This window comes from Acomys minous (assembly GCF_964271855.1).
Source record: "Acomys minous genome assembly, chromosome: 4".
Lineage (NCBI taxonomy): Eukaryota > Metazoa > Chordata > Mammalia > Rodentia > Muridae > Acomys > Acomys minous.
Window position 1 is genome coordinate 131,777,341 of NC_140486.1, and position 19,394 is coordinate 131,796,734.

General features: G+C 46.7%; 1 protein-coding gene across 3 annotated transcripts in view; it reads left to right on the plus strand.

The window, feature by feature from the left end:
• Positions 1-6,361: 6,361 nt before the first annotated feature.
• MYOM1 (myomesin 1) overlaps positions 6,362-19,394 on the plus strand; it is a 114,673-nt gene continuing 101,640 nt past the window's right edge. For 2 of the 3 annotated variants that reach the window (XR_014778843.1, XM_084779908.1), the window contains exon 1: positions 11,413-11,756. Coding sequence is in view for 2 of the 3 variants with exons in the window: in XM_084779908.1 (XP_084636034.1) it covers positions 11,440-11,756 (317 nt within the window). In the remaining variant the exon portion in view is untranslated. Of the gene's footprint in view, positions 6,634-11,412; positions 11,757-19,394 lie in introns of those variants that run through there. The other variant, XM_084779907.1, reaches the window with a different exon arrangement.

Below are 19,394 nucleotides of genomic sequence, written 5' to 3' on the forward strand. Positions count from 1 at the left end.
TTCAATAATTTTGACAAATTATATACAGTGTGTCTGTTAGTCTGGAAAATAAGTGGACTCACGAGTGAAGTTTGGGTCTAGTTGCTAATGCCTTTGTGTGGGAACAGTGGTGAATTGTCATTGTCAAATTCTCTGTCCCTGGAAATTCAAACGCACCTTCTGCTGACACACATTAGTTACCAATGAGAGAGAAACATTACAGCCAAGTCAAGCAAAGACCCTGTCAGACCCACAGGAAAGGGGTGCAGGGAGAAAGAGAAAAGGAAAGAATCTGAGCCAACAGTTCTCAGACTCACTGTTCTTAGTGTTCAGCAGCAAGAGAATTGAGTGTTCAGAGCCCCTCACTCATCAGAGGGGCAGAGGGGCGTGGCGAGAGCAGGCCGTGGGTCAAGTGAAGCACAGTGCGGCTACCTCATCCTCTCAGCGTGCACGCGGGTATCATCTTAGGCTATGATAAAGGTACTTAAGGCTTGCCTGGGACTTGCCCCTTTCCAATAATCTCTTACCTCCCTCCTCTGGAAGATGTAGTCTGGGAAGAGATGTGTGGGGGTTGGGATTTGGATCTAGGGTGGTAGCAGAAGCCAAGGTCATTCTTTCGCCTCAGCATCAGTAAGAGTTTCCATTAGTGCCACTGACCATCTCTGCCTGCACACAAGTGTTTTAGCAGCCTCTGCCGACTTAGCCAACAGCCGTAGGCCGGATGCACCTTAGCAACCAAGGTTTCCCCCCATCAGACCGACTTGGAGAGAGTGATGGTCAATCTTGGTTGTCGACTTGACAGGAATGAGAGTCACCATGGAGACACACTTCCAGGTGTGTCTTTAAGGGTATTTCCAGAAAGGTGTAACTGAGCAGGAAAGACTCACCATGAATGTGGGTGGCACCATTCTATGGGGGCCCAGCCTGAGTGAAAAGGAGAAAGCCAGCTGAGTACCAGCATGCATTTCTCTGCTTGCTGTCTGTGAACACAATGTGACCGTTGTGGGAAAGATTAAGCTTTGTCACAGGTGGAAGCAGTCTTAGCAGGCTTTACCCTTGGGGCACCCCATGAATACCTTGTGACTGACTGTTTGGATCCTTCCTGGGCTTGGAATTCAGGAAGCCGACCTGGGAACCCCACCGTGGCTATTGTTTTCCTAACTGACCCTCGAAGGGAGAAGGAGACCGCCCTTTGCTTGTGACTGGGAAGGTGGGGCAAAGAAAAAACAACAGGTGAAGGCGAGCAGGGCGCGCGGAGAGAGGAAGGGACCGGACCAGCTCGCGGGACAGAGACACCTAAGGACCCGTCCTGCGGAACGGATTCCAGAAGGTTTACTATTCTGTCCCTTTAACCTTTTTTTCCTTCTTGTATATGATAGTTGGGTTGTATAATAAAGTTTAATTGTTAATAAACAGAACCAACAGACCGTGGTTTCATGTGCCCATCACCATGCCTTCCCTGCAGTGATGGAGGAAAGAAGTGAGAGAAGGGAATGCAGGCAACAGGAAAAAACAGAGAAACTAGTATTTAAGTGCACAAGTACAGCATTCCACAGAAAACCAAGGCCTCCATGAAATGCGCTTACTGGTGACTTAGAGTCTACTCTAGGGACTTGGTGGTAGACAGGATCCGAGGGGATGTTGGGACTCTGTCTTATCACTTATCTGCTAGTGCTGTGCCACCACAGGCCTTCCCTTTTCCGGGATCACTGACCCAGAAACCTTCCCTTCTGCCTGGTTTGGAGGGAGCTTGCAGGGCCTGATGAAGACTGCTGGCTTCGTTTTGCTGCTGCTCAGATAACGAGCTCTAATTTTAGACCTAGATCTAGTTCAGAACTGGTTCATTTAGTAACTAGGTGAAATTTGGCTTCTGATAAGAATTCTAGGCCCTGTTCTCTCACTGTTTCCCAGTCTCCTCTCCTCTTTAACCCCTCCCCCCCCCATTCACAACCCTGTACTTTAAGTGGTAACACAAACACATTTCTGGATTATTTTCAGGGACATTCGCTTTAAAAAAGAAATCAATGAAGGAACACTTCAGAGGTGTCAACCTCAAGCAGTTTCCTTCCTCAGAACCAACTGTTCCAGATCAGTTTATGAGTGAGCACAGAGTCAAAGTCACTTTCTGGTTTGATAGCACAGAAAATCAACCCAGAGACAGCTTGAGAGACAATGTAGCTCTGGAGATACAGAGTGGTGACATGGTTCTTGAAGTTATTCAGTAAACAGCAAGACTAGACATCACATACCTAAGCCCCCGCCTACACACACACACACACACACACACACACACACACACACACACACACACACACCACATGTATACACACGTACACATATACATGCATCCGAGAGCACACACACTCTAACTGAAGCCTTCAAAAGAGCTCACTGAACAATTCAGCTAAGATTTTTCTCTCTTTTTTTTTTCTTTTCTTTCTTTCTTTTTTTTTTTTTTTTTTTTGAGACAGGGTTTCTCTGTGTAGCCTTGCCTGTCCTGGACTCACTTTGTAGACCAGGCTGGCCTTGAATTCACAAAGATCTGTCTGCCTCTGCCTCCCACGTGCTGGGATTAAAGGCGTGTGCCACCATGCCCAGCACAGCTAGGGTTTTTCTTAGGTTTAAAGGGTTTTCACTGGAGAGATACGGCTTAAGCTTTGGGCATTTTTAACCACAGGCCCCATGTCAGCGTGTTTTTCCCCCTTCCTAGTCTAGCAGATCTCACCCTTCATTCCCTCCTTGTAAAGGCGGGAGGCATCCTGTGAGGTTCTGCTGTGTGAGGCTCTAACCAGAAATCCTATCTTCCTCCTGTGCTAGCAGGATGCCGCACAGCACTGCCCTCACCACGAGGCTTTCTATAAATGCTTTATGAACTGAACTGAGTAGATGCGGTTCTCTCTTTTTGCATGTTGTCGATATGTGGGGTTTAGTTGTGAATTAAAATTGATAACCTAGGAAAAAAGCTTTCTTGAGGTGAAACTTAGTTCTTATTTGTTTTTTGTTTTTTTGTTTTGTTTTTGTTTTTGTTTTGTTTTTTTACTTTTCATTCCTTAATGATAATTCGTTCATCCCCCACCATGCATAGAGTAATGATCTGCTACTAATTACTTTATGCCCTACCGTAAAACAAAAGTGAGCTGGCAGAATGCTAGGGGCCAAATACAACTTGTCTGTTACTATCTTTCTAATTTAAAGAAAAAACTGTATATCTAGTTTTAAAAGAAATCTGTATATCTACCTTAAGACCAGTCATTACCTTAAGAAAAGAAACTAGGGGCTGGAGAGATGGCTCAGAGGTTAAGAGCACTGGCTGCTCTTCCAAAGGTCCCGAGTTCAATTCCCAGCAACCACATGGTGGCTCACAACCATCATCTTTAATGAGATCTGGTGCCCTCTTCTGGCATGCAGGCACACATGGGGGCAGAGTATAAATAATAAATAAATAAATAAAATCTTAAAAAAAAAAAAAAAAGAAAAGAAAAAAGAAAAGAAACTAGCTAGATCTCTCTCTCTCTCTCTCTCTCTCTCTCTCTCTCTCTCTCTCTCTCTCTCTCTCTCTCTCTTTTGGAATACAGAGAAATGCAATGATAGAATTAAATATTTTTCTAGACAATATGATCACAATAAACTACTAAAAGTCTAGTGACTTTTAGTACTGGAACTATGTGAGGCAAATCTACTAGCCAGAATTATTTAAAAAACAAAACAAAACTCTTTATTGCCTCTTTGTGAGTTTCACATCGTGCACCCCAGTCCCACTCAGCTCTCCCTTCCCTCATCCATCCTTAGCGCTTACAGCCTCCCCTCGATGAAACACACACACACATGCACACGCGCACACACACACACACACACAACAAAACCATAGAAGCCATCTCATTATGGCAGCTGTAGTGTGTCACAGTGTGTCCCACAGTGTGTCCCTCTGTCCACGCATCTCCCCTTGCAAATGTTTGCTGCAGTGAGTCATTGGTCTGGGTCAAGATCTCTGCCTTCCATGGCACCAGCAATATTGCATCCTCACTGGGATTCCTCCCAGTTACCCTGTTGTTGCCCTGTGTCACGGAGATCCTGCAGCTTTGGGTCATCAGGATTGGCTCTTTCACAAGTCTAAACCACTTGCAGATAATATAGATTTTGGGGTGGCCCAACTCAGAGCCCTGGATTTGGCCCTGGTAGTAGCTGAGCTGGTCAGCAGGCACCCACATCTCCATTACCCACACTACCAGGTGAGCTCTCTTTCCTGTCAGTTCTCCAGTTAGGCCACCCAGTGCCAGCATTATGAGGAGTCAGGGTCAGCTCTCCTGCTCTCACACCCTTGGGGCTGGCTCGGTCAGTCATGCCTTCGCCATCAGGGCCAGCTGTACTGTATTTGTATTGACCAGCTGAGAGGTGTAGGGCCCACTCTCCTGAGTACTACAGCCAGTGAGGGGGCAGTGATAGCTCCCCCAAGGCCAGCTTTTCTGGCTAGTACAGGTGGTAAGGGGTCGGGTAGGGAGAGGGCATCCCCTCTACACCCATGCCACCTCATGCCAGTCAAGTGGTAGGGCCAATTCTCCTTCATTTTGTCCTCTGGGATAGCTCACCCACTCCCCTTCAACCAGAGCCAGCATTACTATGCTGCTGAGGTGAGGTGCAGGGCCCACTTTCCCAGGCGAGGGGCAGGGCTAGCTCTCTGGCTCTCATGACCCTGAAGACTAGCTCTCCCAACTGCCATGGGGCAAGCTGGGGAAGGCGTCACCCTGGCACCCATAGCACCCCATCCACGAGGTTCCTGGTGGCTGCCCCCAGCCAGGGACATCCCCAGGGTCTTTAGTGGAATATGAGCCACTGGCATCTACACCGACCTCTGCCGCTGCATCTCAGACACGGCCCTCGGTTGCAGCTCAGACTGGGGCCTCACCATGGCCCAGGTGGTGGGGCTGGCCACTCACAGGCCACCCCTCTTTGCCATCTGTCTTCACAATGCTTAAGCTGCTCCACTTTTCTTTCCCATCTGACCACCGCATAGTCACACATTGTGGTGGCTCCTGCTGCAGACTGGGCCACGAGGCTGGCAGGCACCTGGGTGACATCCTCCATCCATGCTGTGTGGCATGGCGCCAAGCAGGTGTCTATGGCCCACCCGTGCCATGCACTGGAGGGCAGGTCTGCAGGTGGCATGGCAGTCCTCAGGGCTCTGTCTTCCTCCTCCTGCGCTGCACTGCCTGGCCTTGGTTTGACTTTTTTTTTTTTTTTTTTTTTTTTGAGTCCTAGGCATAAAACAGCTTTGGCCACCAGGCTAGGCATCAAGCTAAAATGAACAAAGGACTGCCACCTGCTCTTCTCCTGACTGATATAACAACAACACCAACAAGGTGTCTCTGTGCCCTTTGTGGGGATGGGGTGGGGTGGTGTCTAATTAGAATTCTTGAAGCAAATAGTTTCTAAAGTTTACAGATTGTAGTCAATTACTTTCTGTTTATTGTTAGTGTATGTGCCATGTGTGTGCCGTGTGTGTGTGTGTGTGTGTGTGTGTGTGTGTGTGTGTGTGTGTGTATCTAGGTCAGAGAACAGCTTGCTGGAGTCCGTTCTTCCTGTCACTTAGCTGCTGTGTGGTTGGTCTTGTTTGCTGTTCTGAACACCCCAGGCCGGTTGGGCCCCGGCTTTGCGGTGATCCTCTCGTTGTCTTGCTCTAGGACTCCTGGGGTTACTGTTCCAAGGAATTCTGTAATTACAAATGTGCACCATTGCTCCAGGATTCTTTTCACATGGATTCTGGGGCGGGGCCCGTGTGTCAGGTGGAGCCACTTCTTCATTACACCCCGGGAGAAGCACACAGAGTCCCTTAGCTGGGCTGACCGAGCTCTTCAGTGTGGAAGGATAAACCAATGAATTCCTCTTCCTAAGGCTTTTGCTAATAAAACGTAATTAAATATTTTCACCTGGAGCCGTGATTCACTTTGTAGATTTTCCTACACTGAGACGAACACTGAGCGTTCGTTGTGAAGTGAAAACACCACCACACAGTACCTTTAGCTAGCCTAGGGGTCTTTCTTTCATGGTGCCTTTTAGCTCTGTAGTACATGTGTTAACAACAGCACACACAAAGCTATATCTTGGCATTAAAATTCCATGAGGTTCATTTTGAGGATCAGATTCCCACACCTGTTTTTTTAGCCCCAAATACAAGCCACTTGTTGCACTGCAGGTATAAATATAGAGCAATAACGGTATTTTGGACATAGTCTGTACAACCCTCTATTTAAGTCACAGCCCATCTGGTCCTCTATTATAAGTGCTCTATTTGGTTTAATCAGGCCACACTCATTGAACCATCAACCTAATCCCCCTGCCCACGAAGCTTCCTGCTCCTCTCTCTCCTCTCCTCTCCTCTCTCTCCTCTCTCTCCTCTCTCTCCTCTGGGTTTGGGGCTCCCCTCCCCTTGTGTGGCTATATTTATCCGCCTCCTTGGCCATAAAAGGCTGGCTGCAGGGCCCTGACATTCTGCTGCCTGACCACATGCATTATTTTTGAACTGGCACCCAGAATCCTGCCTCTAGCCCTGCCTCTAAACTTTCTCTTGGATTCAACCTCAGTGGGTCTTCATTATCTCCTCCTGCTCCTTGACAGCAGCGGCGGAACATCCCCCTGGTATCCCTGCCCCAGAAACTGGTAAGTGTGACACAGGGGCATAGGTACGCAGTAGTTTATGTCCGTCTTCACAGCTCAGCGGGGAGTAACAGAGGGCACTCCTGGGAGGGAGAGGTGGGCAGCGGGGTGCCTGCCTGGGCTGGTGGCGATTTCCGGAGTAAAGCTGCTGTTCCTGTAACTGTAAGATCACAGTTGTCTCAGATTCAACCCAAGAACTCTGCCCGAGTCACAGTTCAGTATTTTGATCGAAATCTGGACTGGATAAGGGGCAGGATCAGCTCTTTACTCCGCATGCCTACAGATCTCCCTGAGTGCAAGTTAGGCCAGAAGCGTACAAATTCTCCTTAAAGCCACTAGTTCATGACCCACGGACTTTGCAGAGTGACAGACAGGCAGACAGACAGAGACAGAGACAGACAGAGACAGAGAGAAGAATTGTGCCATGAGAGCGGTGTGGATGAACTCCCGAGTGCATTGTGATATTTCTGACTTGAGAATGGCTGGGTGTTAGAATGATGGCAGGCTTGGCAGGTGCCCCGAAGCTCTTGCTTTCTGTAAGGAATTCTCAGCAGCTGTTAGCCTCTGCTGCCGGCGTAAGAGTATCACAGCCCGAGTGCAGTTTAAGGAGTCTGTATTTCTTCCTAACCTCCCAAATTCTTTTTAGAAAGAGAATTGAGGTTTCAGAGGCACAGAGGACAACAAACCCATCTTTTTTTTTCTAACAAATTCTGACTGTTTTGTGTTCATCTGAGCCTGGCTTACTTAAGAAAAGGACATGGTTGTCCCTTCTTCGCTCCCGACGTCAGTCAGCTCTGGAGACTTAAAGTCAAAGCCTGTTTACCTGTAACACATGACCCCATGTACTTAGTAGTAGGTGTTAATAAAATGAATACAGTTGGGGCAGATAATCAAGAGTAGAAAACAGAAGTGGGACAAGGCACTTAGAGGGTTTGTTCTGTGAGAATGGTCACATTTTGAACATTTGGGGACTGATGTTAGTTTGTACTGTGACACAGTGGAAGATCTCTCATTATTTGTAGGTTACTCTGATGGCATCACTACAGAGAACACTTCCGGACTCCTAATTCCATCCTAGGTTAATGTATTCTAAACCATTTTATACTGTTACCATTTTCTAATAGTGTTCATTAAGTATAACTCTGCACTTTAGTGATGGAAAAAGCAATCTACTGAAGGTTGAAACACAGTTGCTTCCTAGCAGCTACTTTCTTCCTCTCAGGAAATGCCACACAGACTGGCATTTTCCATGGGACCTAGTTACATATTTCTAAATGAAGTTTGCTGGATTTTCTTCTTTAGGCAGTTCATGTTGACTTTTTTAATGGCTTAAGTAAAATTTAGTTTTGAATACAATAAAAAGTAAAAAGACCCACTCCTTATTTAGAAGCTTTAAGCAAAACAAGGTTAGGGGGGGAAAAACCTTTACTTGGAAACAACTTTCTTACATAGTTTTAAAATAATTTTTAAAAAAGATTTATTTATTTATTATGTTTACAGTGTTCTGCCTGCATGTATACCTGTCCACCAGGAGAGGGAACCAGATCTCATCATAGATGGCTGTGAGCCACTGTGTGTTTGCTGGGAATTGAACTCAAGACCTTTGGAAGAGCAGCCAGTGCTCTTAACCTCTGAACCATCTCACCAGCCTTCTTTCATAGTTCTGAAAATATTTTAGAATATTATGCATAAGAGTGTTTTTTTAAAAACCTAGGGAGGTGCCTATAGAGTTATGACTTACCCTAGTTGCCATGCGGTCTATAGTCTTCCTTTCAGGAAGCACATTATTTACAAAAGTAAATGTTGGGGCTCAGAGAGTAAAGGCCTTCCCGCCGAGCCTGAGGGCCTGAGCTCAGTCTCCAGAGCTCACACGATAGAGGAAAAAGCCGATGCTAACAACGTGTCCTGTGTCCTCCATGTACATGTTGACACACATACATGCTAACATACCCTCCATATATATACTGACACACATACATGCTAACATGTTCTCCATGTAAATGTTGACACACACATATGCTAACATGTCCTCCATGTACATGCTGACACACATACATGCTAACAACTTGTCCTGTGTCCTCCATGTACGTGCTGACACACATACATGCTGACAACTTGTCCTGTGTCCTCCATGTACATGCTGACACACATGCACCCACCCCCACCCCCCAACACACACACAGTTGCAAGCTCACCATGCCACACTGAGGCCCGACCCTTTCTTCTTTATGTAGTGAGACTGGAAATCTCCATGTTTTTATATGGAATAAATACTTTTTTGGTTTGAAAGTTGCTGTTTTGAAGTGTTTGCAAGATTTAAAAGAACGTGTATGTATAAAAAGTGCCAGGCCCCAAGTTCAGTCTTAGGGCTTTTCAGTTTGTTGTCATTTTCCCCATCTTCCCCAGCCCGGGAAAGGTGTCGCTGTGCAATCCTAGCTGCTCTGAATTTGCATAAACCCAGCTGGCCTCAGGCTCAGAGACCCACCTGCCTCGGAGTGCTGGGTTAAAGGTGTGCCCCACCATCCCAGCCATCTTCCTGGTTTTCAGTTTCACCCTCATGCTGTTGACCCCAAGATGTACACATTCATCCTGTACAACTTAAAGTCATACACCTGGCTGGAGGGTGCAGCAGGTACCTCAAATGCAGACCATCTCTTGTCCCTCCCCCCACCCCCACCAAAATGATGTTTTCTTTTCTCCCTTGTCTCAGGTAATAGCAACCTCAGCCTGCTAGTTAGTCAGGCAAAAACCCTGGCACCATTTCTTTTTCCTTCGTGCTGCAGCTCAGAGCGTCCAGTGAGTGCCATTGGCTGCACCTTCAAACCGTCCGCAGAGCCCATGGAAGATAGTGCCAAGGGCTAGATGGCTTAAGCCACAGACATGTGTTTCCTTCAGTTCTGGAGCCTGGAAACCCAAGGGCAAGGGCTGTTAGATTTGGACTTGTCTTTTTTAAGATAAGACTGCTCATCTAGAGGACCCGGCTTCACTTCCCAACACCTCCATGGCAGCTCACTGCCATTTGTCACTTTAGTCCCAGAGGATCTGACACACTCCTCCCTCCGCCACAGGTACCAGGCACACGTGGAGTGCACAAACATCACTTGCAGGCAAAACATCAAGACACATACGATAACAACAAAGGGAAAACAACAATAAGCTTCTGACAGCTTGCAGATGGCCCAGCTCGCCAGTGCTTCCACATGGTTCTGTCTTGTGTGCAGACAGACACTGTCCTAATTTTATTCTAGGGATACCAGCTATGTTAGTATGAGCTCATTTTAGTTTAATTTTCTCTTCAAGGAACCAGTTTTCAAATTCAGTCCTATCTACTAGGATTGGAGACATTTTGGCCTATCAGTCTGGGGGAAAGGGGCATAATCCAGCCCAGGAGAGCCCTCATATTGATCCCATAGCTTTCTTTTAACAATCTATTCTTCAGACATGAACAAGGGATTGACAGTGCAGAGTCTTCCAGTGGCTTCTCAGCTCTGAGTAAAAAGTCAAGCCCTTAGTATCTCGTCTAGGACCCTATAATATCAGCCCTTTCTCTCTTGCCTGCCCTTCACCTCTCTGACATCATTTGTACCTTCTCCGCCCGCTTCAAGCCCCACTGTCCTCAGCTCTGTATGGAGACTGATATGTTTGCTCTTCATCTGCTGCTTTTGCATGCATGGGTCCTTCCCCTGCTGCTTTTACATGCATGGGTCCTCCACCTGCTGCTTTTACATGCATGGGTCCTCCCCCTGCTGCTTTTACATGCGTGGGTCCTCCACCTGCTGCTTTTGCATTCGTGGGTCCTCCACCTGCTGCTTTTGCATGCGTGGGTCCTCCACCTGCTGCTTTTGCATGCGTGGGCCCTCCACCTGCTACTTTTGCATGCATGGCCCTCCACCTGCTGCTTTTGCATGCATGGGCCCTCCACCTGCTGCTTTTGCATGCGTGGGTCCTCCACCTGCTGCTTTTGAATGCATGGGTCCTCCATCTGCTGCTTTTGCATGCATGAGTCCTCCACCTGCTGCTTTTGCATGCATGGGTCCTCCTTTGAAGCAGGCTCTGATGAGGGTGCTTTAAGTTGCACCCCTTCTTTTACTTTACTCCATGGTCCTAGGTACATTTCAATATACTTCACAACTACTAACTCTCACTGTTGCCAATCTCCTAAAGAACACTCAGTCCTGCATTGGACAGGTGGAGTAGGATGTTTTCTTGTTTGGTTTTGTTTTGCTGTTTTTTTCACCCCTGTACTTGTGCTGGAGCTCACAGTAGGTGCTCACTATTTCTTAAATGAATGCCACATTACTTCCCATGATTCTACATTCTCCTAAAAGAAACATGCATCAGAGGAGAATGCTAAAATATTAGAAATGGGCATTGCAGAATGTTTGGGAGAAAAGTACAATGGCCAGAGAAAAAAAAAATTAAGAAAAGAATGCAGCCGGGCATGATGGTGCACGCCTTTAATCCCAGCACTTGGGAGGCAGAGGCAGGTGGATCGCTGTGAGTTCGAGGCCAGCCTGGTATACAAAGTTAGTTCAGGACAACCAGGGCTACAGAGAAACCCTTTCTCAAAACAAACAAACAAACAAAAACAAAAAACAAAAAAATGCGTAATGGCAGGGGTGCATGTGTGAGCCACCGAAAAGGGGGTTTGTGACTGCCCAGCTGAGCTGAACTTCCATCCTTTCCCAGTCACTGCGCAGGGTGACTGCAGCCTGTGTTTTTATACACTGGTCGAGATGATTGTTCTTTGGGATTGCTCAGTAAAGAACCGTTTCCTTGCAGGTTGCCTCCTCCCCTCTGGGGCGCACGATGGCTTTGCCTTTTTATCAGAAGTCCCACCAGCACTATGACCTCAGCTACCGCAACAAGGACCTTCGCAGCACCATGAGCCACTACCAACAGCAGCAGAAGCAGCGCTCCGCCATCTACACCCATGGCTCCACCGCCTACAGCAGCCGGTCCTCCGCAGCACGCCGCCAGGAGTCAGAGGCCTTTAGCCAAGCATCTGCCGCCTCCTACCAGCAGCAGGCCACTCAGGCCTACCACCTTGGAGCGTCTCAGTATTCTCAAGGGTCTGAAGTCAGCCGGAAGACAGCCTCCGCATATGATCATGGCTATTCCTACGGGTATGTCAGGAGCAGCCTTCCAACCTTGGGCACGTGTTCTAAATAATCGTGTTTCCTGTACATGTGGCAACCCCGTTAGATGGGCTGTTGATGGAGGCCTGAGCGCTGCGTCTTGCCTTTACCCCTTCGCTGTCTAGTTGAGATTATCAGAGCTCCAGAGCCTCACTGGAGGGGCTTTCTTGTGTCATCCGCTATGGTGATACTTCTAGAAGCAGGACATTTTGGTTATTCTGGCAGCAACAGAGCCAGAAAATGTTTTGGCTCTTGTAATGTCTCTGCTTAGGTTGCAAGCCAATACAGAATTTAAAATTTACAGGTTCCAAGGAACTAAACTGTAGCAGAGATGCATTGGAATTTTTCAACATCTGAAAACTGGGCCATTGTTCAAGCAACACATATTTTCTCTATGTGGAATATTGTATATAGAAGCATGGCCCTCTCTCAGTGAGCCTAAGAAAATAGGAGCAAGCACACATTGTGCCACATAGACTGTTGACCAGACACAGTGAGGAAGACCGTACCCTTAAACAAGAAAGTTACGTAAGGTGCCGTGTAGAGTAAGGCACAGACGAAGGGCTGTTCCGCAAAGCAAGCCCAGACTCTCGTTTCCTTGGAGACAGTAAAGTTAACATAAATGTAACTATTATATCTAGAAATTTCCCGTTTAGATCTCTTTGCTGGGGTGGGAGTTAAAGCTGCTTTTCTGACTGAGGTCTTATAAGTGAGAGCGGGAAGTTTAGGAGTCATTAATTCAAATTGTGTGTGTGTGTGTGTGTGTGTGTGTGTGTGTGTGTGTGTGTGTGTGTGTCTGCAGGAGTTTACATGTCCATGGCATGCAGGTGCCCACAGAGCCCAGCGAGAGCGTTAGAGCCCCTGGAGCTGGAGTTTCAGGTGGTTGTTGTAAACCACACAGTGAGAGCTGCGAACAGAACGTGAGTCCTTGCGAGGGCAGTCGTGCTTGCGATGATAAAGCCAGTGCTGCAGCTCCCGAGACAGTCCATTCCACACATACACACGCACGCACACACGCGCACACACACACACACACACACTCACATACACACGAGCACACGCTCACATACGCACTCACATGCGTGTGCGTGCCTACACACACACACATACTCACCTTATTTAACAAACATATATAGACATGCAGATGTGAGATATAGGCTGTGGTTTAGCAGGGCTACAGTGGATGTTACCAGTGGAAGGTCCAAGAACCCAGTAGTTGTTCAGTCTGCAAGGCTGATGTCTCAGCTGGTCCTCAGTGTGCACCCAACTCCTGAAGAAGTGGCCTCTAATGCGGGTGTAAGGATGGGCTTCGCTGTGAGAGGGAGGGCAAGCAGGCAGGGAGGGAGAGCTTCCTCCTTCCACTCCCTTTATATAGGCTGCCAGCGGAAGGTTGGCCCAGGTTAAGGGTGGGCCTTTGTAGTGACAATTTTGGAAGTTTTGTTTCTTAAAAAAACAAAACAAAACAAAACAAAACAAAAAACACAGAAACAAGCATTATAGCAATATGTTTTCATTTAACCCCAGCTGTGGGCTATGGGGCTGCTTCACGGCAGCTGACTAGGATTTGCCTCCTGCTCTAGCAAGGGTGTGATTTTGCCAGCTGCAGATAGTTCTGCAATTGTGTCATGTTTGGAATTCTAGGGACTTTTCAGAGGCCCGAGAGGTGGGGTGGGTTGTTGGTTGGCTGCTATTGGTCTTTGTTTGTGAAGTAATCCTGTGCAGAAAAAAGAGACAATAATACGAAGAAATTACATATCCTGATGTCAAAGATCAAACTTGCTCCAAGATAGCTCGACGTCCTAACCAGCAGGAAGTGGTCTAACAATAATGTCACCCCCTTCCCGACGCCTGACTTTATTCAGGCATCTCTTTCCTCTCCTCTCCATCCCTTTTCCTCTCCCGTCTGGCGTCATGGGTTGAAAGGGGGGGGAGAAAAGGGGGAAGAACAGTGGAAGGAAGAAGACCTCACAAAGTAGCAGAGCCGCTGACAGGTCTCCCACTGCAGAAGATCCAGGTGAAAAGTCTTCCCACTTCAAATGATTTAATTAAGAGAAAAAAAATCCCTCACAGGTGTACCCAACAACTTGGGTTTTAGGTAAAATCTAGGTGTGGTAAAGTTGACAACCAGGAAAAGCCACCGCAAGTCTCCCCCTTGTCAGCTTGACACACAGTCTTATCTCCGTATGTCAAACTTAATTTCCAAATGAAGACAATAACCGTAATTACACCTGACACAGTGCAACTGTCCCACACACAATTGCAAATGCGCTATGTATCTGACCAGGTCAGGGTTGTGCCTAACATGGTACAGTAACTGCAAGCGCTTTGTCAGTTTTAGAGGAAGTGGCGATGCACCGTGACGGACATCCTTTTAACGTCCCAAACCTAAATGTGATAACCACTAATCTTCTCTTAGTTGATGTTGTACTTACACATTCATCATTACCTGGTACAGAAACTGAGGAAAGAAAACACAGATATCTATGCAAAGACTTTCTTAAAAATATGACAGAAACACTCATGTCGGTTGTGATCCTCGTTTCTGCAGCTGGTCACGTGGTCTCGGCTGGTCTCTGTAACTATCTTCCTCTACTCCCCGTTCTGTGTTTCCTCCGCCCTCAGCAGGGGTCAGTGTAGGGCCGCAGTGTTAGAGTAGGTCTTCAGTCACTACAGCGGTCGCTATGACGCTGTGCGATGGGGGCTTCCCTGGAGACGTCCCAGCATCCTGCACACGGCTTAGCCGTGCGTGCTTGTCCAGCCCACTGTGCTGGGCGGAGGTTTGTCTCCTCAGACTGAGGCCATTTTTATTTTACCACTCTTAAGAATAAAAACTTTTTTTAGTTTGTTTTTTGTTTCTTGGGGTTTTTTGTTTGTTTGTTTGTTTGGTTGGTTGGTTGGTTTTTTGAGATAGGGTTTCTCTGTGTAGCCCTGGCTGTCCTGGACTCATTTTGTAGACCAGGCTGGCCTCGAATTCAAAGAGATCTGCCTGCCTCTGCCTCCCCTAGTGCTGGGATTAAAGATGTGTGCCGCTGCACCTGGCAAAATAAAACATTTTATAGGAACTTTAAAAAATACACATGTAAGATATATATAATTTTCAAAATTTTATTTATTTATTAATTCATTCATATTACATCTCAATTGTTATCCCATCCCTTCTATCCTCCTATTCCTCCCTCCCTCCCACTTTCACTCTATTCCTCTCCCCTATGTCTGTGGCTAACGGGGACCTCCTCCCCCTGTATATGGTCATAGGGTATAAAGTCTCTTCTTGGTAGCCTGCTTTCTTTCCCCTGAGTGCCACTAGGCCTCCCCATCAAGGGGATGTGGTCAAATATGGGGCACCAGAGTTCACGTGAAAGTCAGTCCCCACTCTCCACTCAACGGTGGAGAATGTCCTGTCCATTGGCTAGATCCATAATAGCCAGAACATGGAAACAGCCTAAGTGTCCCTCAGTAGAAGAATGGATACAGAAACTGTGGTACATTTACACTATGGAATACTACTCAGCTATTAAAAGCAAGGAATTCCCGAAATTTATGGACAAATGGATTAAACTAGAAATGATCATAATGAGTGAGTTCACCCAGAAGCAGAAAGACTCAAATAGTATATACTCGCTTATATCTGGACACTAGCCCAAGGGGCATGTCCCATGAAAGTCTTCACCTACCAGGAAAGTGGGACAGAGGGGAGGACATCCTATTGGGACTCTAGGTGAGAGAAGTATGGGAGAATGGGGAAATAGAAGGATCCAGAGGGTCCTAGAAACCTACAAGATATATGCAATTTTTAATAAGTCTATTTATAGTCTGCAGTGATCTTTACAGTGTAGACATACGTGGGTTGTGTGATCTGCAACCACTCACTGCCTCTAACCCTCTTCTCTAAGGCATGTGGTTTAGGTGGCATTTTTTTTTATTAATAAACTTATTTTTGTAGTAAAATGTTAAGTCTTCTAAGATTTAGATATAAAATATATGTTGAGGCAACTGGAAAAAAGTCTCTCTTTCTGGTTATGCAAATAATGCAGTGGCTCGTGAATCATGCGGAGAAGGCAGAAGTCCCTAAATCCATGACCTACAGTTGTCATGTCGGTGCCAGTGACCTCAAGGGAGCATCTGGCAGGTTCCGCGAGGGAGCCGGAGTCGGCTGGGGTTTGCCTGGAATGTACAATGGCAGCACTCTGAAATTCCACCTAGAACGGGGCAGGATCACCTTGCCGTCTCACTTTCATAGGTCATATTCTGCCACGGGATATTTGTAAGGATCTCGCGTTGGCTGTAAAAATGGAAATATTGTCGCTGAGGAGAATCTATTTCTTTTAGCACTTACTTCGAGTGACTCACCTTCCACAGGAAAGTTGGGAGGAATTAACACCACATGCTGTGTGTGTGTGACAGCATCAGTGTGGTCTCTTGAAGAATGTTCCATAGCTATATTCAAGAGCTTCATTTAGGAAAGCAGCTGTCTTGCTGCAAGGAGAATTAGATGTTAAATATCTGTTTACCTGGACTGACTGCCCTGGGTCTACAGAAGATGTTGTTTTTATGATCACAAAGTTGTCAGCTTGTTTCTCATATATTTGTTTTATTTTCCCAAGATGGAAGAATTGACAGGGTATTCTACATTTATATTTTTAAATGATTTTTATTTCCTTAGCTCCTTTGCAAACTTTTATGCTCAAACCACTTTAACTTTATGTGGACTGCTTTACATTATCTAGACTGCTCTGTGCAGTATCCTATTTATTTATAATCTGATACATCATCTCAAGTATTAGTAATTGGACTGGCTTTTTTGGAGGGAGCGGGGATCTTGCCAGGCAGCCTTAGACAAACTTCATATAGGAAACACGCTGTAGGCCTTTCCCTGTGTCCCACATCGTGCACCTGTCCCTCCTGTGTGTGCAGGCTGGTATTTATCAGTGACTTGCTATGTTCAAACAAGAGTGACTTCAAGATTCTTGGCAAGATCCAGATGAGCTAGAAGCAGAGCATGCTGGGAGAAAATGCCAGTGCTGCCTTCTTCTCTCCATACTGTGCAGTGTAAAGAGAAAGAAGCCTGCCCTTGGAGCCATCCCAGGCGTCTTCTTCAGAGCTAGGAGCAACAGGTGCAGGGTTCCTGGCTCAATCATGCTTTAGGCTGTTTTTAAGTCCATTCAGAATGGAAGGATTTTCCTGCTAAGTGGGCTGTCTCTCTCCGGGTTGTGAGCAGTGTTGCTGATAATGGCCCCTTGCTCTGGAGAGGCACCCCTCCGCAGTGGATGTACGCACTAGGTCTATTTTCAGCCCGACTTTGTAGTTTGATGCCCAGTGTTAAGGTGGAAAGTGTGGAGATTTAGATGCGCTCAGGGCTTGGCTGACCTTAGTGAGTCTTGCTTGGAGTCAGCGTGGCTGTAGCACAGACTGGTTACTGGCTGTGTCATAAAACACATTAAATGCCTTTAATTCATGGTTATATTGAGAGAGAAAAAAAGAGTCTAAAAACAGCACAAACCCTGCCAGAATAGCAAGATTGCTGTTTTATATAACAATACATGTTATCAAGGAGGAATGCAAAGACGATGTGTGTGCCCGTGTGTGTGCGTGCATGCATGGCAGCCAGAGGCTAATGCACGTGCCCTCCTCCGTTACTCTCCGTGTTTTTGAGACCAGCACGCTCACTGACCCAGGGTCTTTAGAATTCAGCTGGATTTAGCTGGACAGCAAGATGCCGGGGTCTTCTCGGCGCCATCGCCCAGTGCGGAAACCACAGGTGTTTCCAGCGTTAGCACATTCAGCTCTCCATACGGGTGTTGGGACTCTTACATACTCACATGGCCGCACTTTCATAGGAAGCGCTTTACATACTGAGCTGTATCCCCAGCCCATTCTTCCTGACCCTCTGGCTTTTCTGTTTATGTTCCATTTTCCTCTGATCCTCAACTATATAGGAAGAAATATGATGTCATTTTGTTGGTACTTAAATACCAGAAGAGGGCTGGCAATATGGCTCTTAGAGTAAATGTGCTTTTGCCACACCTGCTGACTTGAGTTTGGTCTCTGTGCCTGGGTTAAATGTTAGGTCTGTCTGTCAGCTCCGGCCTGCTGACCAGACAGTGGGGAACCTGCGGGAGCTGTCTCAAAAGGCCTGGCCTTCTCCCAGCTCTCTCTGGGAATGAGCAAGTAAATGGGGATGTCACATCTAGTCAACTACAGGACCACTACACTGCGAGCTGGGATGTGTCAACGCGACTCGTACAAAGACAGAAAAATTCAGTCCAGAGGAGACAGTCTTAGACAACGCATCCCTTGATTCTGCCTAGAAGACAAGGAGCAAGTGCTCTAGTTCCTGCTTTAAATGGACCACGCTGGGTGTGGCTGCACACATTTTCAATCCCAGCCATCGGGAGGCAGAGGCAGGCAGATTTCTGAATTTAAGGACAGCCTGGTCTACGAGTGAGTTCTAGTACAGACAGGGCCAAAGAAAGAAACCAGGTCTTGAAAACAAACAAACAAACAAACAAACAAAACGCACGAAGAACTGTGATAGGACTGCGAGACCCCCGTGGTTGAAGGTGCTCACTGCTGCACGGGGAGAGCTGTGAGCTTGAGTCCCTGGACCCCAAGTAAGAGTGGAAGAAGTGAAGCATGAGGCGTGCTGTCAGCCGTACACGCTTCAGACAGAGTTGTGGGTTCTTATTAGGTTGAGCAAGTCTCTTTTTTTGCCCCATTTTGTTGAGAGATTTTTAAAAAATATTTGCCAATGTGTGCTTAAGTGTGTGTGTGTGTGTGTGTGTGTGTGTGTGTTGAGGGGTGGCACGGCTGCACATAAGTGCATGTGAGTTGAGGACAGAGGTTAGTCTCCAGTGTTTTTCTCAGGTACTGTCCCCGCCTTGTTTGGTTTGTTTTCTGGCTTCAGTAAATAACTTGGAAGCTGGGCATAGTTGCATGGTCCTGTAACTAGGAGGGCCACCATGAGCCTGGGCCAGCCTCAGCTATGGAGCAGGACCCTGGCTCAGTCAACCAGTCAGTAAATACCTTGGCATAGCTGTCATCTGTTCAAATGGTTATTTAACATCTACTTCACACACTCTGCAAGAAACAGTGACTCAGCTAGTTGTGGTGGTGCCCGCCTTTATTACAGCAGTCAGGAGGCAGAGGCAGGCAGATCTCTGTGAGTTCTAGGCTAGCCTGGTCTACACAGTGAGTTCCAGGACTTAGTGAGACCTTGTCTCAGATTAAAAGAAACAAACAAACAAACAAACAAACTTGCAAACCAACAAACAAATAAGCTTTAGAAAGGATAAAAATGTTGCAATTTTGTATTTCCTATATAATATTGTACAATATATAACAACATAGTCCTTAATATAAAGTAATAAATGGGAGCTAGTAGTTGCCACAAATCTTTAGAGTCTAATTTAACTATTAAAACTCAGCTCTGCCAAGCATGGTGGCGCACACCTTTAATCCCAGCACTTGGGAGGCAGAGGCAGGCAGATTTTTGTGAATTCAAGGCCAGCCTGGTCTACAAAGTGAGTCCACAACAGCCAAGGCTACACAGAGAAGCCTGTCTTGAAAAACTAAAAAAACAAAAACAAAACAAAACAAAACAAAAACAAACCAAGGAACCAAAGAAAT